The 25,133-nt window shown below is 41.0% G+C and overlaps 1 protein-coding gene across 2 annotated transcripts in view; it reads right to left on the bottom strand.

The window, feature by feature from the left end:
* Positions 1-8,633: 8,633 nt before the first annotated feature.
* Positions 8,634-25,133, bottom strand: part of MAP7 (microtubule associated protein 7) — a 159,052-nt gene continuing 142,552 nt past the window's right edge. For both annotated transcript variants that reach the window (XM_061207674.1, XM_061207675.1), the window contains exons 9-18: positions 24,012-24,127; positions 23,390-23,673; positions 20,717-20,927; positions 19,401-19,572; positions 19,058-19,159; positions 18,612-18,662; positions 18,453-18,510; positions 15,879-15,981; positions 11,890-12,113; positions 8,634-10,100 (exon numbers count right to left, since the gene is read on the bottom strand). In XM_061207674.1, coding sequence (XP_061063657.1) covers positions 10,090-10,100; positions 11,890-12,113; positions 15,879-15,981; positions 18,453-18,510; positions 18,612-18,662; positions 19,058-19,159; positions 19,401-19,572; positions 20,717-20,927; positions 23,390-23,673; positions 24,012-24,127 — 1,332 coding nt within the window. In that variant the 3' untranslated portion in view covers positions 8,634-10,089. The remainder of the gene's footprint in view (positions 10,101-11,889; positions 12,114-15,878; positions 15,982-18,452; positions 18,511-18,611; positions 18,663-19,057; positions 19,160-19,400; positions 19,573-20,716; positions 20,928-23,389; positions 23,674-24,011; positions 24,128-25,133) is intronic.

The following is a 25,133-nucleotide window of genomic DNA, read 5'->3' as shown; positions in this document are numbered from 1 at the left end:
GTTTATTTGCATAACTTTCCTTGGGCAGTATTTTGTAGATGAAATACAGGCTTTGGAGTCAAGACGATGTGGATTCAATCCCAGCTCTGGCACTACCCTGTTTCTTCATCTCTAAAATAGGAATAACGATACTTACCTCTGCCAGTTGGTGGGGGGATTCAAAATGATGCATGTTAAGTCCCTGAGTCTGATGCAGGCAGAGTCAGCCCTTCACAAATAGTTGCTATTATTCATATTATTGACCCTCTGCTCACTTAAATGGCTCGTCACATTTTGATTTGTAAAAAAAAAAAAAATAGGGCTAAGGAAGAGAAGGACAAATCATATTCTTTAGCAGAGTTCAATGTTACCAGAAGAGCTTATATCTAGAACTGGAGGAAAACATTTTATAATTAAACATCTGGATTCTTCGGGCCTAAGAAGCTTAAATAATTACCTCTTTTCAAGGCCTTATTGCTTTGATGTATGTTTAAAAAATATCTTGGGACTTCCCTGGTGGCACTGTCATTAAGAATCCGCCTGCCAATGCAGGGGAGACGGGTTCGAGCCCTGGTCTGGGAAGATCCCACATGCCGTGGAACACTAAGCTCGTGCGCCACAATTACTGAGCCCGCGCTCTAGAGCTCGCGTGCTGCAACTACTGAAGCCCGCACGCCTAGAGCCGGTGCTCCGCAACAAGAGAAGCCACCGCAACGAGAAGCCCGTGCACTGCAACGAAGAGTAGCCCCCGCTCGCCACGACTAGAGAAAGCCAACGTGCAGCAACAAAGACCCAATGCAGCCAAAAATAACTTTTAAAAAAATCTTATCATATCGCCTGTGACATCTGCATTTTACTATTATTTCCAGGCTGTTAGAGAGGCCCATTTCATCAACCCTGAGAGTCAAAGGCACAGAGGATATATACACCCACATACAAAAGCCTCTGCCAGCAGAGTCTGTTTGTTTTGTCATGGAAACTCTTGTCATTTCCAGCTGGAGAGTGAGTGATGATGTCATTATCAAGAGAGGACCAGGGAGCAGGCTGAGAACCCAGTCTGAGCTGCAAGACTATAAAGAATTATATTTCATAGTCAAATGGTCATGATACGAAGACAAGCCGTCGGCACGAAGCGCTTAGGCTTTACATAAACATATACTGTCTTTGGCAAGGAAAGTATTGGGCTTGAAAATTTGACTTGATGAGCAATATCTGTATGTATGTGATTTTAAGAGAATGCATGAAGCTCTGAAGGATCTATACCGTGTTTAGTGAAACTATAAATGACTCCCATGGTCTAGTGGTTCCTTAAAGCCTTGGGGACAAAGTGCAACCTGGTCTGGTCAGCGATCCACTGATTAGAGATGGGGACAGACCAGCTGCACAGGAGACAAACTGCCTATGAGAGGCTCTGACAGCCAGACCAGGCAGGAGGGCTTCAGCAGCCTGATGATAGGACCTGTGTCCAAACAGAGACCCTTGGAAGAGAAAAAAGGGGAGCTCATAGTACCTATCGCAGGAGAGCAGGCTAAATGAGGACTGTTCCAGCGAACCAGGATGTGTGGTCACTGCACGTAAATCATGGACACGACCTGATTTTCTCATAGAGAGCAGCTCTGCTGTTTTAGCTCCAGAAGTGTGCTGTGCAGCAAAGGATGGCTGAGAGGGGGATACTGGTCACCTACATGCAGGTCAAGAGATAACACCAAGCTAGGGGGCCAGATGTCACCTCAAACAAATTAGTCCTGGCCGAGCCATCACACACACATGACCCCAGCAAGTCTCATTCTAAGAGTCACCCAGGACACCCTCACCACCACACCAAAAGAATCACAATCTCCAAAAAAGAAACCTGGAAATGTGCCTTATAGTATCTCAGGGCTAAAAAGAAGTTTAGCAGGCATTAGTGCAATTTTGTCTTTTTATAAACTAGGGTAGCAGAGCGGTTGTAGCCTGAGCTGTGCACGAGGCAGTCCCGAATTCAGAGCCTGCCCCTGCCCCTTTCAGCTGGGTGGGCCTGGGCGAGGTGCTGAGGCCCCCGAGCCTCTGGGCTTTGTCGGGAAGATGTGTACTATGTATAAGGCGGTTTGGGCACTGTCTCCACGTAGAGTAAGACTTCAATAGATAGAAGCCACTGTTACTCCTTGACTCACCTAGCGTTCGCAGTGCTGGTTCACGGCACAGCCGTGAATGAGATCCTTAAACTAGGTTACAGTTGTCATAGTTTCTGTGCTAATGTCAGGCAGAAGGAACAGAGATCATCCCAAAGTTGTGTACATATATTTAAACATTTTTCATTTGGAATAATTTCAAATTCTAGAAAAATTACAGAAACAACACAAAGAATGCCCATATACCCTTCATGGAGATTCCCCAGTTAACTTTTTACATTTGCCTCATCACTGGATCTCTATACGTACATAAGCACACACAGATACACACCCACACACATATATAAAATGCCTATTATATGTATGTGACGTATATTTCCCCTCTAAGCTATTTAAGGTTTACAGACCTGCTCCCTATTACCTTTTTTTAATAAATAAATAAATTAATTAATTAAATTTTTTGGGGGGTGTGTTGAGTCTTCGTTTCTGTGCGAGGGCTTCCTCTAGTTGCGGCAAGCGGGGCCACTCTTCATCGCGGTGTGCGGGCCTCTCACTGTCGGCCTCTTGTTGCGGAGCACAGGCTCCAGATGCGCAGGCTCAGTAGTTGTGGCTCACAAGCCCATTTGCTCCGCGGCATGTGGGATCCCCCTGGACCAGGGCTCGAACCCGTGTCCCCTGCATTGGCAGGCAGATTCTCAACCACTGCGCCACCAGGGAAGCCCCCTATTACCCTTTAATACTTCAGTTTGTACTTTCTAACAAGAGTACTCCCCCACCTGATGACAGTACAGTCTGGAAATTAACGTTGATACTCACCACCAGTTATTTCACAGACCACCCCCACCCCCCCATTTGTTTTGGCTGTTGTTCCAATGTTGTCTTCTTTAGACAAAGGAGCCAGTCAACGAGTATATGTTGCATTTAGTTCTCAGGTTTTCTCTCTAGTCTCCTTAGATCTGGAAATGTTTCTGTCTTTCCTTATCCCTCATGGCCTTAACATTTTGAAGAGTACAGGCCTGTTACTTTGTCAAATGCTCTTTATTTTCAGATCGTCTGATGTTTCAGCATCATTAAATTTAGGTTATGCATTTTGGGCAGGTATATCGAAATGCCGTGTTTCCTCAGTGTATCATATGAGGATACATATATGGATCTGGCCCATGAGTTGGACTAGTGTTAATGTTTATCACTTACGGTGATATTTGACAGGTTTCTCTACTTTAACGTTAATAAGTATTTTTTAACTTTTTAAATGAATAATATTAGGTATTTTGTGGAAAGATACTTTAAGACTATATACGTATGCTGTTCCTCATCAAATTTCCACCCACTGTTTGTGGTATTCATTGATGATTATTGCCTGAATCAATTATTATTATAATTGCAATTTGATGATTTTAAGATTCCATATTCTTTCTATATTTATTACCTGAAATTTGACTGTGAGTTAGAGTTTTTTCTTCTATTTTTAATCAGTATGGCCTCATTAGTTTCTCTTTTATTTAATGGGTCACAATCTATGACTATCATTATTTTGATGCTCAAGTTGTCCTAGATTTGACCAGTGGAAGGCCTTTCAAGCTGGATCCTGTATCCTTTTGACATGTTCCCATAATTTTTAAGGCACTTGCCCACTTTATGGGGCATAAGATATATCAAACTCATCTTGTACTTTCCCTGCCCTTGCCCTGCAAGCAGCCATTTCTTTAAAGACTCCTCTTTCCTTTTAGTGGAAGATAATATTTAGTAACCAATATCTAGGCCCTAGATGTGATCATTGCTAATAGATTGTCATTGCTACTAGGTCCTCTCAGTAGGCAGAGCTAAGAAATAAATGTATGCATATACACATATATGTACAGAAGTCTCATCTGTCTATCTATCTATCTATTTATCTTAGATACTATGCATTCACATCAATACCTCCAAATCTAGTTCAACATCACTGGGTTTCCATATTTGTAACTATTCTGAGAATGAAGAACCTTACTCCAATTATCTCCAAATATATTTACTTATTTGTCGATCTCTGTTTAATCAATGATAAAGAAGATGCATCTTCCTTTTTTTTCCCCTCTTGAGAGTTTACTGTTAAACTAAAGCAGTAATTCCCTTCACACACAGAGCACATTGATTTCAATGAACTCATTTTAGAGGTCACATCATAGATGGAGCAGTGGATGTGAACTTGGGCCCTGGAAGCAGACCTGGGCTCTAGTCCTGGCAGTGTACTTATCAGCTGTGTGATTTTCAAAGAATTCTTTACCTCTCTAAGTCTCAGAGGATAATAGTATCAACCTCAAGAGTGTGTTGTGAGAATTAAAGGAGTTAAAGGAGCTAATGTATAATAGCCGTTAACACAGTGATGAGCACATAGTAAATACACAATGAATGAGAGCTATTTTAACTATAATTGTATTTTCTACTTAATATAGGAAATTTTCTCTAACTTTCTAGGCCAGGATACAATTTTGGAAAGACAATTACCAATAAGCTTCAAAATTCATTAAAGCTTAGAGATAAGACAAATCGTAAAAACATTTTTGTTACTCGTATCTCCATATGAGAGAAAGAAACTGTACTTAGCACATAAAAACCTGACTATTCATACCTGACTTTCTTGGTCTCTGTTGAACATAAAGGGAAAATTGTGTTAGATGTTATGTCATCTTTTTCTGATCTGGAGTAATCATCTACCTTGAGTCAAAATTGGTTGATGAATTGCCTCTTAAAGATCTTCAGGGAATTCCCTGGTGGTCCGGTGGTTAGGACTCAGCACTTTCACAGCTGTGGATCTGGATTTAATCCCTGCTCGGGGAACTAAGATCCTGCAAGCCGCGTGGCGCAGCCAAAAAAACCCAAAAAACAAAAAAAACCTTCATCAGCTGACAGCTATGAGGAAACAAAAGCTTTTGAGCATGGTCCATGCGTTAGATATGAATGTGATCGGAGTAGAAATGAAGATGATGAGAGTAGGACCGTAAAGGTAGACTTTATTTCAAAAGAAGTGGCCAGCATTTAGCAAGAAATAGTGGACATAAGACAACAAATGAGTACGTACATACTTGTTCAGGTTCCCAGATGACTATGCCCCTTATTTTTTATGTTCTCCCACTGATATGAGAGGAATACAGGTAGCAAAAGGTAGATAATAGGCAAACCATAATCAGAAAAACTTCCTGGCAGAGCTGTGGGCATGGGGGTGGATTTTTCTGTCTTGAGGATCTGAGTGGGGATTAGACATGCATAATCCCACAACAGGCAAACTCAAGGAACGGGCAGACAAAAGCTCAGAGCTAAGACACTACTCCGTTGCTTTCCTTTCGTATTAGCCTGTGTGACATTCAAATTGAGTGAGCCTTCAAAGTGAGGAGTCAACTGTGTCTGAACTTTTAATCTTCTGAGGCAAAAGGTGCTTCAACAGCGGTGTGCAGCTGCAAGGGGCAGCAGCAAACAGGGTAGAAACAGTTCAGAAGTTGTGTAAGAGGGAAACTTGGAGACTGAATGTGGAATGGAAAATAAAAAGAATACCTGATGTCTGAAGCATGGATGACTGAAATGGTGGTGGGATAAAAGACAGGGATGTCTAGAGGTAGAGCTGATTGGGGGAAGGAATGATAAGGTTGATTTTAGACACGGTGAGTGTGAAGTACCGGCAGGATGCATGAGTGGTATCAGCTGACAGGCACATGGACCAAGAGAACGGCCTTAGGAGGGAGGGCAGGGCTGGAAATTAAGATTTGTAAATTGGGCTAGGAAATGAATGTGGGTATGATTGCTATTCAAGGCAATTTTGGGGGAAAGGGATGATGATTAAGGGTAAAATCATATTGGGTGGGGTGCTGGGAAGAAAAGGAAGACTCAGTGAAGAGGATAGAGTTGGGGCTGAGGAGGGCCAGGACAGTGGCAGGGCCACAGGAGCTGTGGAGGATCCTGGGGGCTGTCTTTTGTTTTTTTTTAACATCTTTATTAGAGTATAATTGCTTTACAATGGTGTGTCAGTTTCTGCTTTATAACAAAGTGAATCAGTTATACATATACATATATCCCCACATCTCTTCCCTCTTACGTCTCCCTCCCTCCCACCCTCCCTATCCCACCCCTCTAGGTGGTCACAAAGCACCGAGCTGATCTCCCTGTGCTATGCGGCTGCTTCCCACTAGCTATCTATTTTACGTTTGGTAGTGTATATATGTCCAGGCCACTCTCTCACTTTGTCCCAGCTTACCCTTCACCCTCCCTGTATCCTCAAGTCCATTCTCTAGTAGGTCTGCATATTTATTCCCGTCTTGCCCCTAGGTTCTTCTGACCATTTTCTTTTTTAGATTCCATATATATGTGTTAGCATATGGTATTTGTTTTTCTCTGACTTACTTCACTCTGTATGACAGACTCTAGGTCCATCCACCTCACTACAAATAACTCAGTTTCGTTCCTTTTTATGGCTGAGTAATATTCCATTGTATATATATGCCACATCTTCTTTATCCATTCATCTCTGGGGGCTGTCTTAACATCCAATCCACCGTGAGTCTAGGATGTCTTTCTGCAGTGTTAAGACTGAAAACTACATTTCCCAGGTTTCCTTGCAACCAGAGGGTCTGGATGTGATGCAGGTTCTGAGAATCTGGTGATGTGAGTGAGGCTTGAAAGATGTAGATAGCACTTTTGGGCTGCTTCTGCTGGCAAGAAGGTCATGGGACTGTTGGCTCCCTCTGCCCTTCCTGGCCAGTGTTCAGCATTCCCGCATCAGCTTCCCGAGGGACAAGAGGCAAAGGCCTGGGAATCCATGTTTTGCTTGTGTGGCTCTAGCAGAAAGTTCAGTTGTGGTGGCTTCCTGATTTCTGGATCTCAGCAAAGGCAATACGTTCAGTGGTTCCAGGGGTGGCTTCCTGAATTCTCATCTTCCTGAGTGGGAGAGGTAGTAGCTCTCCTAGTGGGTCCTATCTGCTGTGATCTGGGAGTCATTCCTGAGGGCCCAGTCTAGAGCATGCTCTTCAGTCCTTCCAACAATTTTAACAGTGTCTAAATCTCCCTCTGCTGAAAATACTGTGGTGGTTTCTGTTGTCTGCAACTGACCTCTGATTTGATACAAAATCCACTGGAGAAAGGATATTCAAGAATAAAGGGCTAATCAATAATTCAAAAGCTGTCAAAAAGTCAAGATGAGGATTTCGTGCATGCATGCAAGCATCCATCCATTATAACAATTAACATTGCTAAGTCCCTAATGGGTACCAGGTACCACACTGGACATTTGGGAATACTGTACAAAGATGAATAAAAGTCTTCCCCCTCAAGGATTCAGTCTAGTGGGGGAGAGAATCATGAATATAAATGTAATAGATTGTGGCAAGCACAATGATAGAGGCATATTCAGAGAGTTAGCATTAGAAAAGAGGAAGGGCACCTAACCTAGAGTGAGACTCTGGGAGGAAAGTAGGTTTCTTGGAGGGAGAAACACAAGCTGAATATTGAAGGATGAGTCTTTTTATTTAGTTAATAAATACGGAATGCTTACTATGGGTTAAGCATGGTGCTAAGATCTTTATATGCTAGACCTCATGGAATCCTCCAAACATTCATATGAAGTGGAGAGTATTATTAGCAGAGGGAACAGCACGAGCAAAGACAGGGATGAGAAACACTGTTCCAGCCGACACCTGAAGATAGGGCCCCATCTCCCACCCTCTGCAAGACGGTAGGAGCCCAACTTTGATAAGACAACAAACCCAGATGAGTTTCTCATGGACCAGCACCTCTCTTCCAGCTTTTTGTAGTTTTTCACCTCTCTGGCTCTACTGAGAGCCTGCTCAGCCTCCTTATTCCCTCACTCTCCCCTTAAAACTCTGTTTTAGGTTTGCTTTTATCATAATATACCACCAGGTAGTGATGTTATGCAGGAGGAAACATACAGCCTTAGCTGCCAGCTTTTACTGGAAGGTATCTACCAAATGAACTTGTGACTGGTGATTAAATTGGCCTAAAACAGACTACAATGTTGTGGAAAAGGAAACTAAAAGCCCATGCACCCTCATTCCGTGGAGAGGGTCATATTTGATCCCTGAGACCTTCCTTTAATGTAGTGCCTACTGAGGACCTCTTTAAGATCAGTAGGTGAATACTGATCTTCAAGGGCTGGACAGAAAGCATTCTAGCCATTGTAAAGGTCAAGGTCATCCTCTGGCAGTGTAGTTAACAAAATAGAGTTAACAATTTTCTACCATTTCTAATTAAAACTTGATTACGTAGAGGCATTCAGTTTGCTAATGATTGCTTAAGTTAAATATAAATGAAAAAAGGAAAACCTAGCCAAAACAGAACTCCTGCTCTAAATTTTAAATCAACCTATTCTGTATGCCTGTTCAGAGGAAGCTGGTTGAGGTTAAATGAAGAACAATTTGAAAACTCAAGAATCAACCTAAGTGAAGTTATAACATATGAGAAACCTAAAAGTAAAAATATGTCAAACATTTTATTTGGTGTTTCATGCTAGGTCGATTAAAAAAAAAAAAAACAATTTAGTTGAACAGATTTTTCTTTTAATATGACTATGTGTACATGGACAACTGAGAATAGGGAAAAACCCCAAATTAATGTTTTTTTTAACAAATTACAGCTGTTACTAAAGACAGTATGCTTGGATTTTAAGGAAATGGTCCAATAAATGAACAGCCCCTCATTCAATCTAGATTAATCAATCCCACTTTTAATAAAAACACATTCTAGTGGCAGAAGTTTACTTTTAAACACTCCATAATAAAAAAATGCGTTCCCTCAGTGTTCTCTCTCCTTCAGTATTTAGTTATTAGTAGTCTCTCAAATGGTAAAATAAAATTGAATTTATATTATCAAATGAAAGTGCAAGTTTGTACAGCCAAGCTCAGCAGCGAAAGTGAAGAAGGATGAAGGGTGAAAGCTGATGGATGCCCCGCAGAACAAGGACCTTCATGAAGGTATCATCCTGCAGTGTCCTGGGTGCCAAACACAGTCCACATTCCATCCTTTTTTCATTGCTCTTAAACGAGCAAAACCAAATTCTCTTTTTTATTTAAAGAAATATTAAATCTTTATTCTCCCCCACCTCCAAATAATTTGTGATCAGGTAAGGCAAAGGTAAGTCCCACCATCACTGGGGACAGCAGCAATAAACAGACTTCAGAAATAGCCCTGAATCATCAACAACATTCTCTCATGGTAACATAAGGAATGCATCTCATAAATCAAATTCTGCAATGTTGTCACATTGTTCTAATTTATTTGATTAGTATATCTGAAAAAACTTTATAAATACATTATTTAAGAGGACAGTAAATTATTTTCTTGCTCTGAAAAAATAATGGTTTTTTTTTTTCACATTTTAAAACTGTTGAGTATGCTTTTGCAAAAGAAGATGCAAGAAGAATGGGACAGTGGGGTTTGCAGAATGTCCATGTACAAGTTGCATTTACAAGAACCTGGTAATCTGCCTCTACAAATAGAGCTCTTTGCTCTATTAAATAATATTTAAACAAACAGGCTTCATTTAAACATCTCTCCTATTCACTCTACTTATTGAACCAAGAGGTACTTATATTTCAAGTATTACACTGTAAAAGGTAAAAATTTTTGTGCCAATTTTACATGTTAGCTTTTAAAGTCCAAAATATCTATGTGAAAAATCATGCCTACTCGGCCCATTTCTTTTACAGCCAAATGCTCTCATCTTTTAGAGAATGCAGAAAAATATTGATTTCCTAAGAAGGAGCACACTGGAAAAAGCCATTTTAAAGTACTGAAGAACAGGGGAGGATTTCTTTTTCTCTACTGGCAAAAATTATTAGAAAAGCTATCCAGTCTGTTGTCTTTAGCTGGTTTTAATAAAGTCTTTTCAAAATGATGGTCAAGAAATCTTTAGAAAACTGGAGGAAGGGGAGATGCTCCTTTGTAGCATGGAAGGGATTCCATTAATTGTAGAAATTCTTATTAAATGTCTGCTTTGGTTCTTCAGAAGAAATGCTCATATAACTTCTATATTAGGAGACAGAAAAAAGAACAGATTAATATGACATCTATCTAAAATCTTAAAGAATACTACAGTAATATTTACATTCCTAAAACTTTACCATGCTTTTATATATTGTCTATATAAGAATAGGCAATTTTATCAGGATCCGTGGTCTTAGATGTAAGTGAATTCTACCACTAATAGGAAAACATGTCCTTTTCTTTAACTTAGGCTATATATCATTTCCTTTTCCAAACTGTGTAAGTCAACTGTACTTTTCTTTGAGAATAGGGACTTTACATTCATTTGTCTTGAATCCTCAGTACCTGATACTTCGGGTTCCAACCATATGTTGGAGGTTAAATAAATGTTGGTTGATAAGTAGTCATGACCACAAAAGAACCCTAACGCCACTTAATATCACAGACACTGGACTATGTTCCTAGAGAAGGTACGGAAGAGTGAGAATGAAATGACAGGTACATCAAAAGGTGATTTAAAGCCTGGCGAATGAAGCAGGAAGTCATCTGAATGTTCCTTCCATCTCTCTGAATCTGTGACATGACAAAGCAGGAAGCTGCACCAGGAATGTTTCCACCAACACACAGGTAATCAGATTGTTCTCAAAGGCTTAAGAGTCAGAATGTCAGGCTTTATAGCTTCCATTGACAGCTGGACCTTCTTCCTTTTACAATCTAGAAAAGTAGATCACTAAAGAGAAGTTACACTCCCCAGGTCAGTATATTAGAGAAGGAAAAAAGACTAGCTTCATTTGGATAGGAGGTTCAAAGTTGGCTTTTCAACCAGTTTTAAAGTGGGAAATATGTTAAAAGTGCACAGATGGAATCTGAATGACAAAACAATTTGACCACAAATAATGCTTTACCGACTCATCTATAAACATCCTGAATTTGCTTGGCTCTCTTCATAACAGTATAAAAAGATGCTGGTCAGTACATGAAAGTGAGGTGCTGGGAGAGAAGCTGATAGAAATCAAAGAGGTTTGAAAAGAGATGGAGCTGGATTATCCCACTTGCTCTTGACACTGACGGGACTGTGCTGTTGAGTTACTATGAGCACTGCGTTGGTAATTTTTTTATGTTGTTATTGCTCTGGGTCCTGTAAAGCTATTGTTCTTTTTGCACAATGACTTCAGGTTAAGTGTGAGTTCCAGAGACAGGGTATAAGAGAGTCACTTGCAGTTTCAATAGCTACGGTCACTCAACAAGGGATGGAAGGCCCTTGCGCTCAGTATGCTCCTAGTCTGGAATATTAGTCGCATTACCTTAAACTGTAACTATCTTACTACATTTAAAAAGGACAATAGTATATTATCCCAGGTTGCTAAACCCAAACGAGAGAAAAATGGTGGGAGAACATGTTGGCAGTCTTAAAATATCTGAAGAGCTGAGAAAGATGGAATAGAAACCAAACAAACCTTTTCTCTAGTGGACAGAACTAGGTTCAATGGCCACTCAGTTACGGTTGTTTGTCTTAATATGAAGCGTGTTCTGGGCACGCAATATGAAGCACTGCCACTGGGCAATGAGTGCCGCTCCGTGAGGAGAGGCCCATGGATACCCAGTGGGTGCTGCGGACCGAATTTCTACACTGAGTGGGAGAACAAGAGGGGCCCCAGAAGTTGCCCAACTCAAAATTCAACTTCTAATGACCCATGCACAATCTCTTCCACGTGGCTTATTTGGTCCCTTGAAGGACAAAGTGTGCCACAGTCACACAGCAGAAGGTTCATTCCCTCTTGGGTGTCACATATTTCTGATGATTACTGAAGGGAGTTCGAGGCAAGCTTACCTGCTGTCTGTTGTGTTTGAACACCATCTACCTGAGGCAGGGGTCCAAGTGTCCCTTCATCACCAAAGGCCAAAATAGGATTCAAAGGAATGTCTGGACTCTCGCTGTTGGTGACGTCTAATCTGGATGGTTTAGATCCAATGGGTAAATTTATAATTTCTTCAAAATTTTCATTCTGAACTGATATTCCATTTTCATTTGGTTGTTTTTCCAAATTGGGAGTACTAGGGAGTTTGAAAAATCAAAATCAAAAGGAGTTAGTATTAAAACTGGAAAACATTTTTAGGACAAACTGTTTTATAATAAATACTTTTATAATCTTACAATCGAAATGTTAGAATGACTGACCTCATCATTACTAACAAAAATGGTGAATTCTGACATATTTGTACTTTAAATTCTTATTTAAAGAAACAGCTTTTTAAACTAAAACTTATCAAATGGACCAATTTATCAATTAGAATAGATCCTCATCATCAACAGTTCTACATATACTTAACATGCCTGTCTACTGCAGGCATTTTATATCTCTTTGTCTTATAAAGAGTAGCCCTTATTAGGATCTTTACTTCAAAGATGAGGGGATTATAGAGGGACATAATTTGCACAAGTCGCACGACTACTGGGAGACGGTCCAGATTGAACGTGTGATCTCTGGTCCTATGTTTTTCTCATAATGCTATTTTTTATAGTCCCAGCTATTCAAATTCCAGCCCTTCCTGGACGTCTCCAGCTTCCTAAAACATGTGCATAATTTTATAGGTTAATTGTTGAAGACCAACCTTCTCATCTTTGCCCCTTAAATCTGCCTCTGACCCCACCTTGATTCTTATTAATTCATGCTTAATATCTTGGATTTTTGAGATACATTTAACTGGCCAACAAATTCTTAGTTTCTACCTATAGTTTCTCTTAGGGTTTTTTTTTTTTCTTTCTTTTTTTTGGCTGTGTTGGGTCTTCGTTGCTGTGCACGGGCTTTCTCTAGTTGAGGCGAGCGGCGGTTATTCTTTGTTGCGGTGCGCAGGCTCTAGGCGCACAGGCTTCAGTAGTTGTGGCACGCAGGCTCAGTAGTTGTGGCTCGTGGGCTCGGGAGTTGTGGCGCACGGGCTTAGTTGTTCCACGGCATGTGGGATCTTCCCGAACCAGGGATCGAACCCGTGTCCCCTGCGTTGGCAGGCAGATTCTTAACCACTGCACCACCAGGGAAGTCCCTCTCTTAGGTTTTTCACTCCCTTTACACACTCCATAACCAAATAGGCAGACTGTTAGGTTATATGTTCATTATTATGCTTTACAATGCAGCAAAACAATGCCTGTGCACCAAATGAATGCTAGATTAATTTTATTGTTCACTTGATCTGACTGCAGCAGTAAACATATTTGCAAACTTCATAATTTGTTCAGTGGCTCATGTATAAAAAATGACCCTATTTGACAAAATTCTAGAGTTAAAATGTTCAAATGGAAAATATTAATAAGACTAAAAATGTGAAACAAAAATTGTGATGGTTTTAACTTCTAATACACACTCATCATAACCAATGTTTATCTGTAGACAGAGATCTATGGAAGAGATCAGAAAGTCAGGTCTCTACTGTCAGTAATGCCAACAACTTGAATTTTAGTAAGTTAGTCTTTTTCCATCTCCTTCCCAAATGGTGAAAACGAAGCTAGTAGACGTCTAATCTTTCCATTGTTTTTTTTTTTTTTTAGGAATCTTTGCTTTTTTTTTCCCTATTGAGGAAATAGTTTACTTTCCCCAGTCAGTGAGATACATTGACTTTGTGGAACATATTCTAAAACATTTCTGATTTGGGTATTATGGTATTTTTTGTTAATTATTAAACCCTTTCTTCTAGAAAAAAAATAAAGATGCCTGACCTAAGTGCTTCACAAGGTATTGCAGGGTATGTTGAAAATATTATTTATAAAAGTGCCGTGGAAGAGAACATAAAAATATTATACAGATTCAGACTATAATGGTGCGTTTCCACTATTTCACTGAGGGGAGAAGAGGCTCAGCATCACAGCAGCCTACATTAGCGCGTGTGCACTCGCGCACACACCCCCTCCTAATACCTGCCGTTCTAGTGCTTGCACTGCCACGCCCATCCTCCTGCTCTTTCCCAGTACCAATGGGCTTTCTGTAATCAGGGAAAGAGTTTTGGTTCTCATCCCAGAGAGATTTTTAAGTAGAAGTTTTGGCAAAAGAAATGCATCTTCAAAGCCCTTGTTCCTTGACCACGTCAACTCCTGTCACCTTCCAGGCCTGTGTGTGCTGACAAGCTGTAATGGCAATGCCAACCCGAGGCCTGAATCAACAGCTGACCTCATTTTCCCCTCCCACTCTTACCCAACCACCCCACCCATTCTTACTCCTTAGCAATTAGAGGAATAATCATGCCCTATGCTTTGGATGACCAATTATTAAATGTTCAGAGGACACTGTGACCAGCAGAAACTATAAAACTGAAGCTGAAGTTGCTGGGGTTAGGGTTTATGGATCTGTGTGTCCTCTTAAGATACAAGTACCAGCTTTTGAATTCCCCTTCTTTGGGTGCTCTCTGGAGGTTGAAGTTGGATGCAAGACTCTTGAAGATATGTTTCAGGTTCTTATACAATGATTAATCACTTGATTTTACCACGGAAGAGAGTCAGCTAAAGTATAAGCTAATTTTACTCCTCAGAGAGAATTATCAGTGGCTTAAAAAACCTATCCCTCGTTATAATAATGGGGTTCTCTGTGGTACTTTTTATCCTTTTCTAAAAATCTCTGACATCAATGAATTAAATGCCATAAATTATAGTAGTTGGAAATGAGTATTTTATTTGAAAATCAAACTATAACTAAAAAAATGAAATATCACTTAATATATCTCTTAGGTAATTATGACAATAAATTTATTAAACGTAATCAAGAACTTATTAAAATCTCTCTTAGGAAAGTTGTTTTCTTTGGTATTATAGTGGGCAAATTAAAAAAACTTTTACTGTCCCAGAAAGATATACATAGATACCTTATGACTTATAGACATCTTAGGATGTCCATCTTAGGACAACTTTCTTTTCATGGCTTCCAACAATATAAAATGTTGTATAGTATGTGTTTTTAGATTAAGAAAAAAATTTATGTATATCAAATCATTATGCCATATACCTTAAACTTATACAGTGCTGCATGTCAATTATATCTCAGTAAAACTGGAAGAAAAAAAGATCTTAGATCTTAAAAGACATTTTTCTATCTATTAAAAATGTTAATTTGAGGAGCTTCAATTCTCTTATGGTAGCAAAGACTCTGGCGTTAGACACAGAACTCATAATTCAGTAAATTCTGATAATTAAAAAGTTGCAGCTGAAAAATTTGAACACTATTATAAATATTTCTACAAGTTCTCTATGACTGGATTTTTAGGCACAGGCTATGACTACCCTTAGTTTTCATTTCTGAGAGCGCTCTTACAATGCTGTCAGTATAAATGCAAAGGAACAGAAAGGCAATCTTTCTTTAATCCACACTTCTTAACTATTGTTAGCAACCATTTGTTTCCTCAATAAGAAGCTCTACTACTAGTAAAAGAAATACTGGCATCTAAATTACTTTTACTAAGGAACAAACCTGTGACTCACTATAATATTATATACAGTGAAAATACAGCTGTTGTATACCATCAAAGGGTGTGAAGATGGTCCAGGATCATGCCAAATACATACAAAGGAAAGTAACAAATTATTCCCTGTAATTTTTTTTAATAGCCACACAAAAACCTCACCATCATATTTAGAGATTCAAGAAAAAAAGACATTTTCCTTTTCTCAGATTACAGAATTACTAGCTCTACCAAACATTAATGAACCTAAATAAATCTTCATGTTAAAACTCAAATTCTTTCGGGCTCCAGAAAATTCTGGTGGGATCGGTGGGGCAAAAACAGTCGTGCTTTGCTCTAATGTGCGTCAGTAAGAAAGGCCGCAGTTGTCTAACTCACCTCTCCACAGTCACTTCTGATTGATGTGAGGTAACCACATGGGGGCTGGCTACTGGTTCTCCTTGTCCTGGAGAGTTTGTCGTATTTGGAAGTGCAGACACCGCTAGACATGGCAAAGAAGATGGAACAAAGGGTTACTACAACTCTACTATCAAACCCAAACCCCAGGAGCCAGAATGCCTGGATTTATGTCCTGGCTCTGCTACTTACCAGCTGTGTGACCCTGGGCAAGCCACAAACGCTCTGTGCCTCAGTTTCCTCATGGATAGTAATAGTACCTAACTCATAGGCTACTGTGAGAATTAAATGTATTAACACATGCAAAGTACTTAGAACACTGCCCAGCACATTGTAAGGGTGGAAATCAGTGCTGTGATTATTTTTGCTTGCACCAAATTGACTTTGGACAAAAAAGTATGTAATACTGAAACCAAAGTAATTGATGAAGATAACAGTAAGCTGATTTGGTCAGGCCGATGCTGAACAAATTATTACTGAAGGATTTGGAGCAAATCACCATGAAATACCCTAAGTGATGAAAAACATTTTGGAAAACTCAGTTTTAGTCCCACTTAAGAATGGTAGGGATTTCATGCACGGAAGGCCAGTGAATTGTACCTAACTGTGCTACCCAGTCATTCAATACTCCTCACTGGAGTCTAGCGTGAGCAAACAATATTGATGACTGACTTTAAAATCTGGGCCAGGTTTACGTAAAGTCTTAAGAAGAGACTAATAACTTAAAAGTTGCCAAAATTTGCAAAGCTGGTAATAGGAATCTTCTGAGAAGACTTCTGATAGGTCTGCAAACTCACCTGCCTGCCCAGCCTAGAATTCTCTTTGGAGCACTGGTGATACCATTCAGTCCTCAACCAAATGTGGGACCAGGAGAAGAGGAACATGTGTTAGATAATCCTCAGGCCTCGTTTTAGCACTATTAACTCAAACCAAATTTATTATGACAGTTGATAAACACAGGTGTGATGACTGACAAGTTTCACCTTCTTTCTGGCCATTGTTCATTCTCGAATTGAGGTACAAAGAATAATCGAAAGAATTGATAGGGGAATAGCAGGAAGAAGACAGATGGAAAAACAAAAAACCAACAAGGAGCCTGGCCATGTACAAACTACAGCATTAGCTCCTCAAATAATCCGGGGTTGGTGCAATTTACATTCTAAAATGCTCATTCCGATGACTTACTGGGTGCCATGCCTGCTTTAAGCCTACATGTATTACAACATTCTTGGAGACAACCTGTTAAAAATGCAGTGGGGTTAATATGCAACCATTAGGCTATTCCCCAAACAAATATAATTAGGGTATCTTTAAAAGAGAATGAAAAGCCCCACACTGAAGGGATTATGACATAGAGGAACTCGGATAGCCTCAACTGAAGTAAAACCAAATCCCCAAATACCCATCTTGTACATTTGAAAACCCCAGAACAGAGAATGTTCTTTCACATAAATCATTTCATTTGATCTTTACTCCAGGCTATAATAAACAGTAAAAGAAACGGAGGTATCTCTGGTCCTTTCTTTTCATATTGATACTGCAGATGAGGAAAGAGGAAGACTGAATAATGAATTATCGACCAACCACCTGTATGTACAATCATGAAGACCACGTGGAATCACGGAAGGAGCCAAATTACAAGCTGGTGACTTGGACTCCAGCTGTGCGAGCTGGGCCTGTCACTCAATCTGAGTTCTCCTCGGGGGTAGGGACCTCGGCTGACCTGTTCACACTGAATCCTAGCACCTACAAAAGGGCCTGGCACACAAAAGTTTTCTGAAAATGACTGCTGACTCCAAGATAAAGCATCTCCTATCTCACAGGCCTGCAATGGAAATTAAACAAGAAAATGTATGCAGATGTATCTGACACAAAGAAGGCATTTAATAAATATTAGTTGAGTCTGAGTACTAAAACACTAAGATAAATTTTACTTTTATATACACCAAATTTGGTTTAAAATCACTAAGAAATTAATCATCTTTGTCCAAAGCCTATGGCATATGAACAACTTTCTAATGAAATTTCAACAAATTTCAAATTTTAACTCTATTCTGAAGTGAGAACTAAAAGAAAAACATTTAAATCCTTTTCTGAGAAATGCCATAAGTACAAGTTGTCAAAATGTTTAAATTTAATGTCCTTAATAGCAAATATAAACACAGATTCCTTTAGCAGATAGTACATGACAAATGAAATTTAATTTTATAAACTCAAAGAAAATTCTTCTAATCGTGTGTGTATATACACACATACGTGTGTATACATATCTATAGAGGCATACATACACATAGATATATAGAGAGACATATATATGATATAAAATGACTTAAGATATTAAATACTCCATTAGAGTATAAACAAATGTGAAAAAAATCTGCTAGAAATGCTAGAGATTTTTAGATAAAGGGGATTATTTGTGGGCTAGATAAGAAACACCTAAGCTTCTGTGAGTCAATGAGTATTTTTATTTTAAATCAATGTTTATCTTGACCTCCATAGAATAAATTAAAAAATTCTATATTTGAATTGATTTGAGTTCACTGAAATAAATACCTGTTCCTCTAATGAGCGCTCCCTTGGTTATATCTCCATTTCTCTGATCAACAGTTTTCTAACAAAGAAAAAAAGAAAGACTTTTTAATGTTAAAATTACAAATGAAAGTTTAAAAAAAAAGCCATTAAGAATAGTTAAAAAAAAGGCCATCTCAATACCTTATCTGAAGCTTCTGTTCTTCTGGTTCTTTTCATTATCTCCTCAAGTCGCTACAAAAAAGGAAGAATTAAGCAAACAGATCACATATGGAAAGAAAGCTAGCCTGGCGCTTTTCACTGACTAAGCAAATAGCAGGGCACTGAAACATGTCTATTATTTTGGGAAAATATAATTGTCTTTGTCTTAACTGGAGTTACTCAAAGGAGCTGAAACTGGCTTAAGCCGCATGAATTGGAAGCAACTGTTTTTGGTGAAGCCTGAAACACCAAGAGCGATTTCTTTGGAGGAGAACATTAATACTGAGAGCTACTTTAGTTAACCTGGAATGGGCAGGACACTTTTGTTTTCTAATGGCAGTGAGCTAGTCTCTTGGTCTTGAGCCGCCTTCAATCTAGGCAGAATCAGAGCAGCGAGGGCGCCAGGCTGCGGGGGCGGATGCGACTACCTTCTTCCTCTCCAGGCGCTCCTGCTCTTCTCTCTGGAAATGCTTCTCCCGTTCCTGCCGGACCCTCTCTGCTTCTTCCCGAACACGAGCTTCTTCTTCTTTCTGAAAACGGAAGTCGGCATCTACTTCTTACAAACAGGCTGGCTTTGCCCGCTGCGCCAAAGTCCCGGGGCACCCGAGGACGGAGAACGCGAGGACCACGAGCGCGCACGGGGGAGACACGAGCACTCCTAACCACACGCTCAACAGCTTCCTCTTCTCATCTGGGCTGCCCCTTGCCCCATCTTGAGCCAGGGCTGCACCGACCTGATTCCCGGGCGGGGCCCGGACCCCCCCCCCCCACCTGTTTCTGGAGGCGCTCCATCTCCTCCCGCTCGCGCCGGACCCGCCCCTCCTCCTGCCGCCGCAGCTGCTCTTCTCTCTCCCTGGCTTGCTGAGCTTCCAGCTGGCGGGCCTCCTCCTCTCGGCGGGTTCTCTCTTCAGCCACCCTTTGGGCCAATTCTTCTCGCTTTTGTCTGGAAAAAGACAAAACAAGACAAAGATACGTGAGGGGACTTCCTTGGCAAGGCTCGATCGAGTCTGTGGTTACCGCGAGAACCGTTTGTTGGGAGGTCTGGCCAACAGCATCCACTGATACATGTGAAGCCACCCTCTCTCCTTCCTCCTCCCCTTTCCAGCCTCCCGTTGCCTCGTGGGAAACAGAAACAGAATATATCCACTCATATTCTGAGGAGAGCTTGTTTTTTTTTTTTTTTTTTTTAAAGATGTGCAATATAACTATCTTTAAAGGCTGAGATTTGTTTAATCCAATAATGTGACTTTTTAGTAACGAATTTAACGCTCCCCTCCAAATCTCTGTAAGTAAATAAAGGTTATAATGTTCTGTTTCAGTACAGGGACGAGGTGGGCCATGTAAGCTCCCTGTTGGGACCAAGGGCAGGGCATGTCCAAGATGGCGGCCCAGCACTGGGGCTGCCGTCCTTTCTGGACAGGCAGTTCTGCTTATTTGAAGAACAATTATATTGACATTAGCCTTATTAGCTCCAGAAGGGGGCCAACTAAGCAAACTGCCCCTGGCATACTGTCTGGCAGGCAGTCGTGGGGCACTTAACTGTCTCACGCAGCTACCCTCTGAGAGGAATACTATCTGGAAGGAAGAAAACATGAGCTGTTATTATGCAGCTTTAAGATGATTAGAAAGATAATGAGGAAACATGGAGATGAGAGATATGTTAAATAAAAAATTAAGACTGCACAACTGTACCTCTACTGTGGTTACAATTATGCAAATCTATGTGTGTATGTATATATTTATGCATGTATATACACCCACACACTGTTCAGAGACTGGAAAGGGTGACCCAAAATGTACGCAATTATTGAAATCTGGTAAGAATATGGATGATTTTTTTTTCTTTAAACCTTTCTCCTTCGAAAACAAAACAAAAAACCCCTTCTCCATCAATTTTGTTGTACTGTCATTATAATAAGAAAATGTGGCTTAAAAAAGTCATTTAGTGCTCAGGGGAACACCAGGGGAGACTAATTCTGAAACAACTAAATAGATTCACCTTCAACACTACTATTACCTCTTCTCTCTGACTGAAGACTTAATCCAAGGTGTCACTAGGGTGTCACTGAGCAGTGTCACTCCTTTACCTTTCGAGCTCTTCCGTCTCCCTCTTCTCCCTTTCCTCCTTCTCCCTGTGCTCTCGGGCCAGCCGCCTCTTCTCAGCTAGCAGCCTCGTGGCCTCTTCCGGGTCAGTGGTGCCCGCAGAGGTCTTCAGAGAAGCGCTGGCAGTCACAGTGGATGACGGGGCCGGAGTGGAGGCTGGAGCGGAGGCTGGCGCTGAGGCTGCCTCCGGAGCAGCTGTACAAACAAGTACAAGGAGAAAACCAATTGGAAACAAAAGCCAAAGAACAACACAAAAACTAGCATCCCCCGCACCCCAGGCCTCGAATTCATCGCTATAAGAGAAAAGGGAATGTTTATTACTGCGCGTTCTCACGGTTTCACTGTATTCTATCTGTAACCGGGCAACAGATAACAAAAAGCCGTGTGTGTAAGTGAGACATCCGAAGCTGACACTCTGTCACTAAGCCTTATTTTTATACAAGTTAAATCAGTTAACAACATATATCGAATGTGTACTAAGTATAGAGCCTCATGTTAGGTTCTGTGGGAAGTTATACCCCAGGAAAAAAGAAGATGAGATCTTCCATTTGCCTTTCATTACGTTAAAAAAAAATTCCTTCTCTTTAGTGACTATTCATCACTAGAGGACTCAAGCCTTTCTGTGACCATGCCCCGTGTCCATACCACAAGCCTGGACTCAGGCTGGAAGAGACCAAGGAAGAGGTCTCTTATGTCTACCCAGAGCTGTCTCCAGGTCTGAGGAGGGAGCCAAGAGCCTCTGCGGGAGCCAGCACCTGTGCTCCGTAGACATTGCAGGTCTCCACTGTCAGTCCTGATGCCAACATGCAAGATGAGAGTAGTTCTCTGACCTTATTTGGATTCAGGAAAAGGACCTAGGGGGCTGGTGCCCCCCTGCCATAGGCACCATGGTGAGGTGTGATCCCTGGCACCTGACCACTCCAGACCCTCCTTTCAAGATCTACATTTCTCCTGCTGCTCCCACAGATTTTTCTTTGCCCTCAGGACACTTTTTGGCCTTTCTCTTCTCCCTCTTTCCATGCAAACAGGTATTGGACTCTTCCATTCCCTTACTATACTATCATTTGTCTTGAGTCACTATTCTTTCTTTGCCCCCCACCCTCTATCTTCAAATTAAGTCTTAAAGAGAAAACTCTTGAATGAAGACAATTTTCAACAAGATACATTGAATTTCTAGTTCCAGGTGATTTTAAACTTCTAAACAGCATCTGGTTAACCTGGTAGGGATGAGATCCACTGGGTCTTTTGGAAAAAATTCTGACCTCTGTCAATCACATACGCTAAGCCAGTGGTCCCCAAACTCCAGTACACACAGGATAACTGCCACTCTATTTTATCTGGCAATCCTGCACAAGAGTCAACAGATGAACTTAGTATCCTTCAGAGTCCTTGGATCCACCACATATTCTGATTCAATAGGTCTGAGGTAGGGGCAGCGTTCTACAGTTTGAAACATTATAGATGTGGTTTAAAAATATTTCCATAAATTCTTCGAAAATCCTCCCTTTAAAAGATGGAGGCTAATCCCCCCAACTTGAGTGTGAGCTGAAGCTAGTGACTTGCTTCTAACGAATAGTATGACAGAAATCGTGACTTCTGGGACTTCCCTGGTGGCACAGCGGTTGGGAATCTGCCTGCCAGTACAGGGGACATGGGTTCAGTCCCTGGTCCGGGAGGATCCCAAATGCCGTGGAGCAACTAAGCCCCTGTGCCACAACTACTGAGTCTGAGCTCTAGAGCCTGCGAGCCACAGCTACTGAGCCCGTGCGCCACAACTACTGAAGCCTGCATGCCTAGAGCCCAAGCTCCGCAATAAGAGAAGCCACTGCAATGAGAAGTCCGTGCACTGCAATGAAGAGTAGCCCCCGCTCACTGCAACTAGAGGAAGCCCGCGGGCAGCAACGAAGACCCAAAGCATCCAAAAATAAATGAATAAATAAAAAAAAAAAAGAAAAGAAGTCGTGATTTCTTCGTGTGTGACTTCTGAGACTGGGCATAAAAGATACTGTGGGCTCCTCGTGATTCTCTCCCCCAGGTCACTCACTCTGCAGGAAGCCAGCAGCGTGGACAGACTGTGAGGACTGTCTTGAATATAATTTTCCTACGTATAAAGAAAGAATCATCCATCCAACAGCCCTATGGAGAGGTTCATGTGTCATGAAATGAAGGCCACCTGCCGACAGCCCTGTACATGAGCCATCTTCTAACACCCCAGCTAAGCTGCTCCCAAATTCCTGACCCGAGACTCTGTGTGATATAATAACTGTTTGTTGTTGTTATTAAGCGGCAAAGTTTTGGAATAATTTGTTACACAGCACTAGGATAAATAATAAAATGATTCGGATGCAGGTGCTCTGAATACCACATTTTGTCAAATTATTGGACTTGGCCAATGAAAGGACTTATAAACTACACCTGAATTAATATGCTGTGGCTCTGACAATAGGCTGTAGGATGGATGATTCTTTCTTTATACGTAGGAAAATTATATTCAAGAAAAGTTCCCCAGATTAGCCTTAGAGTAAAATTTCCAAGTGCCCAATAAGGGAAAAAAAGAAAGAAAGAAAAAGCTAAGTCAAAGCAGTGCAGGAGAAAAAGGAAGAGTGAATAAAGAAAGCAAGCAACCCACACTCCACCACGAGTCAGTGGATTCCTACCAGGAGCAACCTCTGGTTCGACGGGTGTCCCCTCTTCAACTGTGGCTTCTTCTACCTTCACCAAAAGTGCCCTGCCCTTTAGTGAGGGCTCATTGGCAACTTTCTGAGGTTCCTTCTCAGGGTCTTTTCTCTCAGGTTCCACTCTGACTTCTCTCTTGATGGGGCGGATGTTGCCAGGCGAGGGGGGCCGGACCTGAGCAGGGGCAGGTTTGACTGGTCCAGGAGGCATGGAGGATGCTGGTCTGGGGGTGCCAGGCAAATGGGGAAAGGACTTGGATGGGAGCCTGGGCAACAAACACACAAAGTAAAGAGAAAGGGACACATGAGAACAGCTTGCCAGAACCTTCCTTTCCCCATACCTCTACCATGTAATAGTCTTGGAACACCAATACGGAAGAGAAATGAAGATATTTAGCTGTGTGAATGTGTCTTTTATGTGGCAAATGTGGAAGTACTCACTTTAGAGGCTCATTCCAGGTTTCTCTTTTCTTTCCTTTGAGGAAAAATATTACCCCCCAAGTGAAGGCCAAACAGTGTGGGGAGAATAGTTTCTTTTCAGAGGACAGAGGCTCTTAATTCTCCAACATGGAACAACCCTGCCAGCCTCTTACATTTCACTTACCAAAGTCGGGAGGAAGCTGGTGATCTGGCTTTGGGACGAGATGGAGATAGAGCCCTTTGGATGCCGGGTGTGAGGTGGAAGGGTATGTTTTCTCTCTCCCTCTCTCTTTTATAGCCCTAAGTTCAGAGGAACACAATAATTAGATTTTTCCATGAGCGGGACAATCACATTCACAGTATTCAACAGTGGAGCTGCAATCCATTGAATGGCTTTTGGGAAAATTTCCAACCTTTGCCATGTATATCCATTCCACCCCAACAAAAGGCCTTTATTAGGTTAAAACTGAACATTATAATTGAATTAACACAATCTGACACTAGTAAGAAGGTTCTGGATGTGTGATCTGGGCTTATATTTGTAAAAAAACAAAACAAAAACACACTTTTAGAAAGCACCTATACTTTGTATCTAAAGCTACCCAGAGCAAAATTTCTCAGTCTGGTTTAGCCCACACAAATGTCAAAATAAAGGTCACTTTCAGCTTATTCCCCCTACCTTTATCTCTTTTAATTCTTAAGCAGTTTTTTTTTTTACTCTGGAACACACTATAGCTCAGTTTATTTTTTTTTAATTTACATGTCTGCTATGTCAGACATTAATTCATTTTTTTCTTTATACTGATGTTATACAAACAAGTCCTTCCTCACTTAGTGTCCTCTTGCCCTTGAAGGAAAAGTCAGGTTCAAGGTGAGGAATTTCAGTTATTTTTAGTCTTCCTCATTAGGGATGAAATGGAAATCTCTGAGGTTGGGCCAAAACATCAGCCCTCCTATGACTGCATACTAGGAATTCAGCCAGAGAGATGACACCTTTCCTAGGTAGAATTGGGCAAAAGGAAACCCAGAAGTGTTCTGATAGTCTCAAGTCAACGAAGACAAAAACAAACAAACAAACAATAAAACCCCCCAAACCAAAACACAAACAAAAACAAACAAAAAGACAAGGCACAGGGCAAGGGAGAAAGTACTCATTCCAAGTATCTGAAACATGGCCAACAATGTTCTGGGATGGGAACAGATGCTGGCTGGAGGGACCTGTGTGGATGCCTGTCAGTCCTTCACTCTGTGGGATCCTTGCAGGAAAGCAGACTGAGGGTGCTAGGGAAGGGGCAGACCAACACCT

Source organism: Eubalaena glacialis, chromosome 12 (genome assembly GCF_028564815.1).
Source record: "Eubalaena glacialis isolate mEubGla1 chromosome 12, mEubGla1.1.hap2.+ XY, whole genome shotgun sequence".
NCBI classification, from domain to species: Eukaryota; Metazoa; Chordata; class Mammalia; order Artiodactyla; family Balaenidae; genus Eubalaena; species Eubalaena glacialis.
The sequence above is the reverse complement of the archived record's forward strand: the minus strand, read 5'-3'. Positions and strand labels throughout refer to the sequence as shown.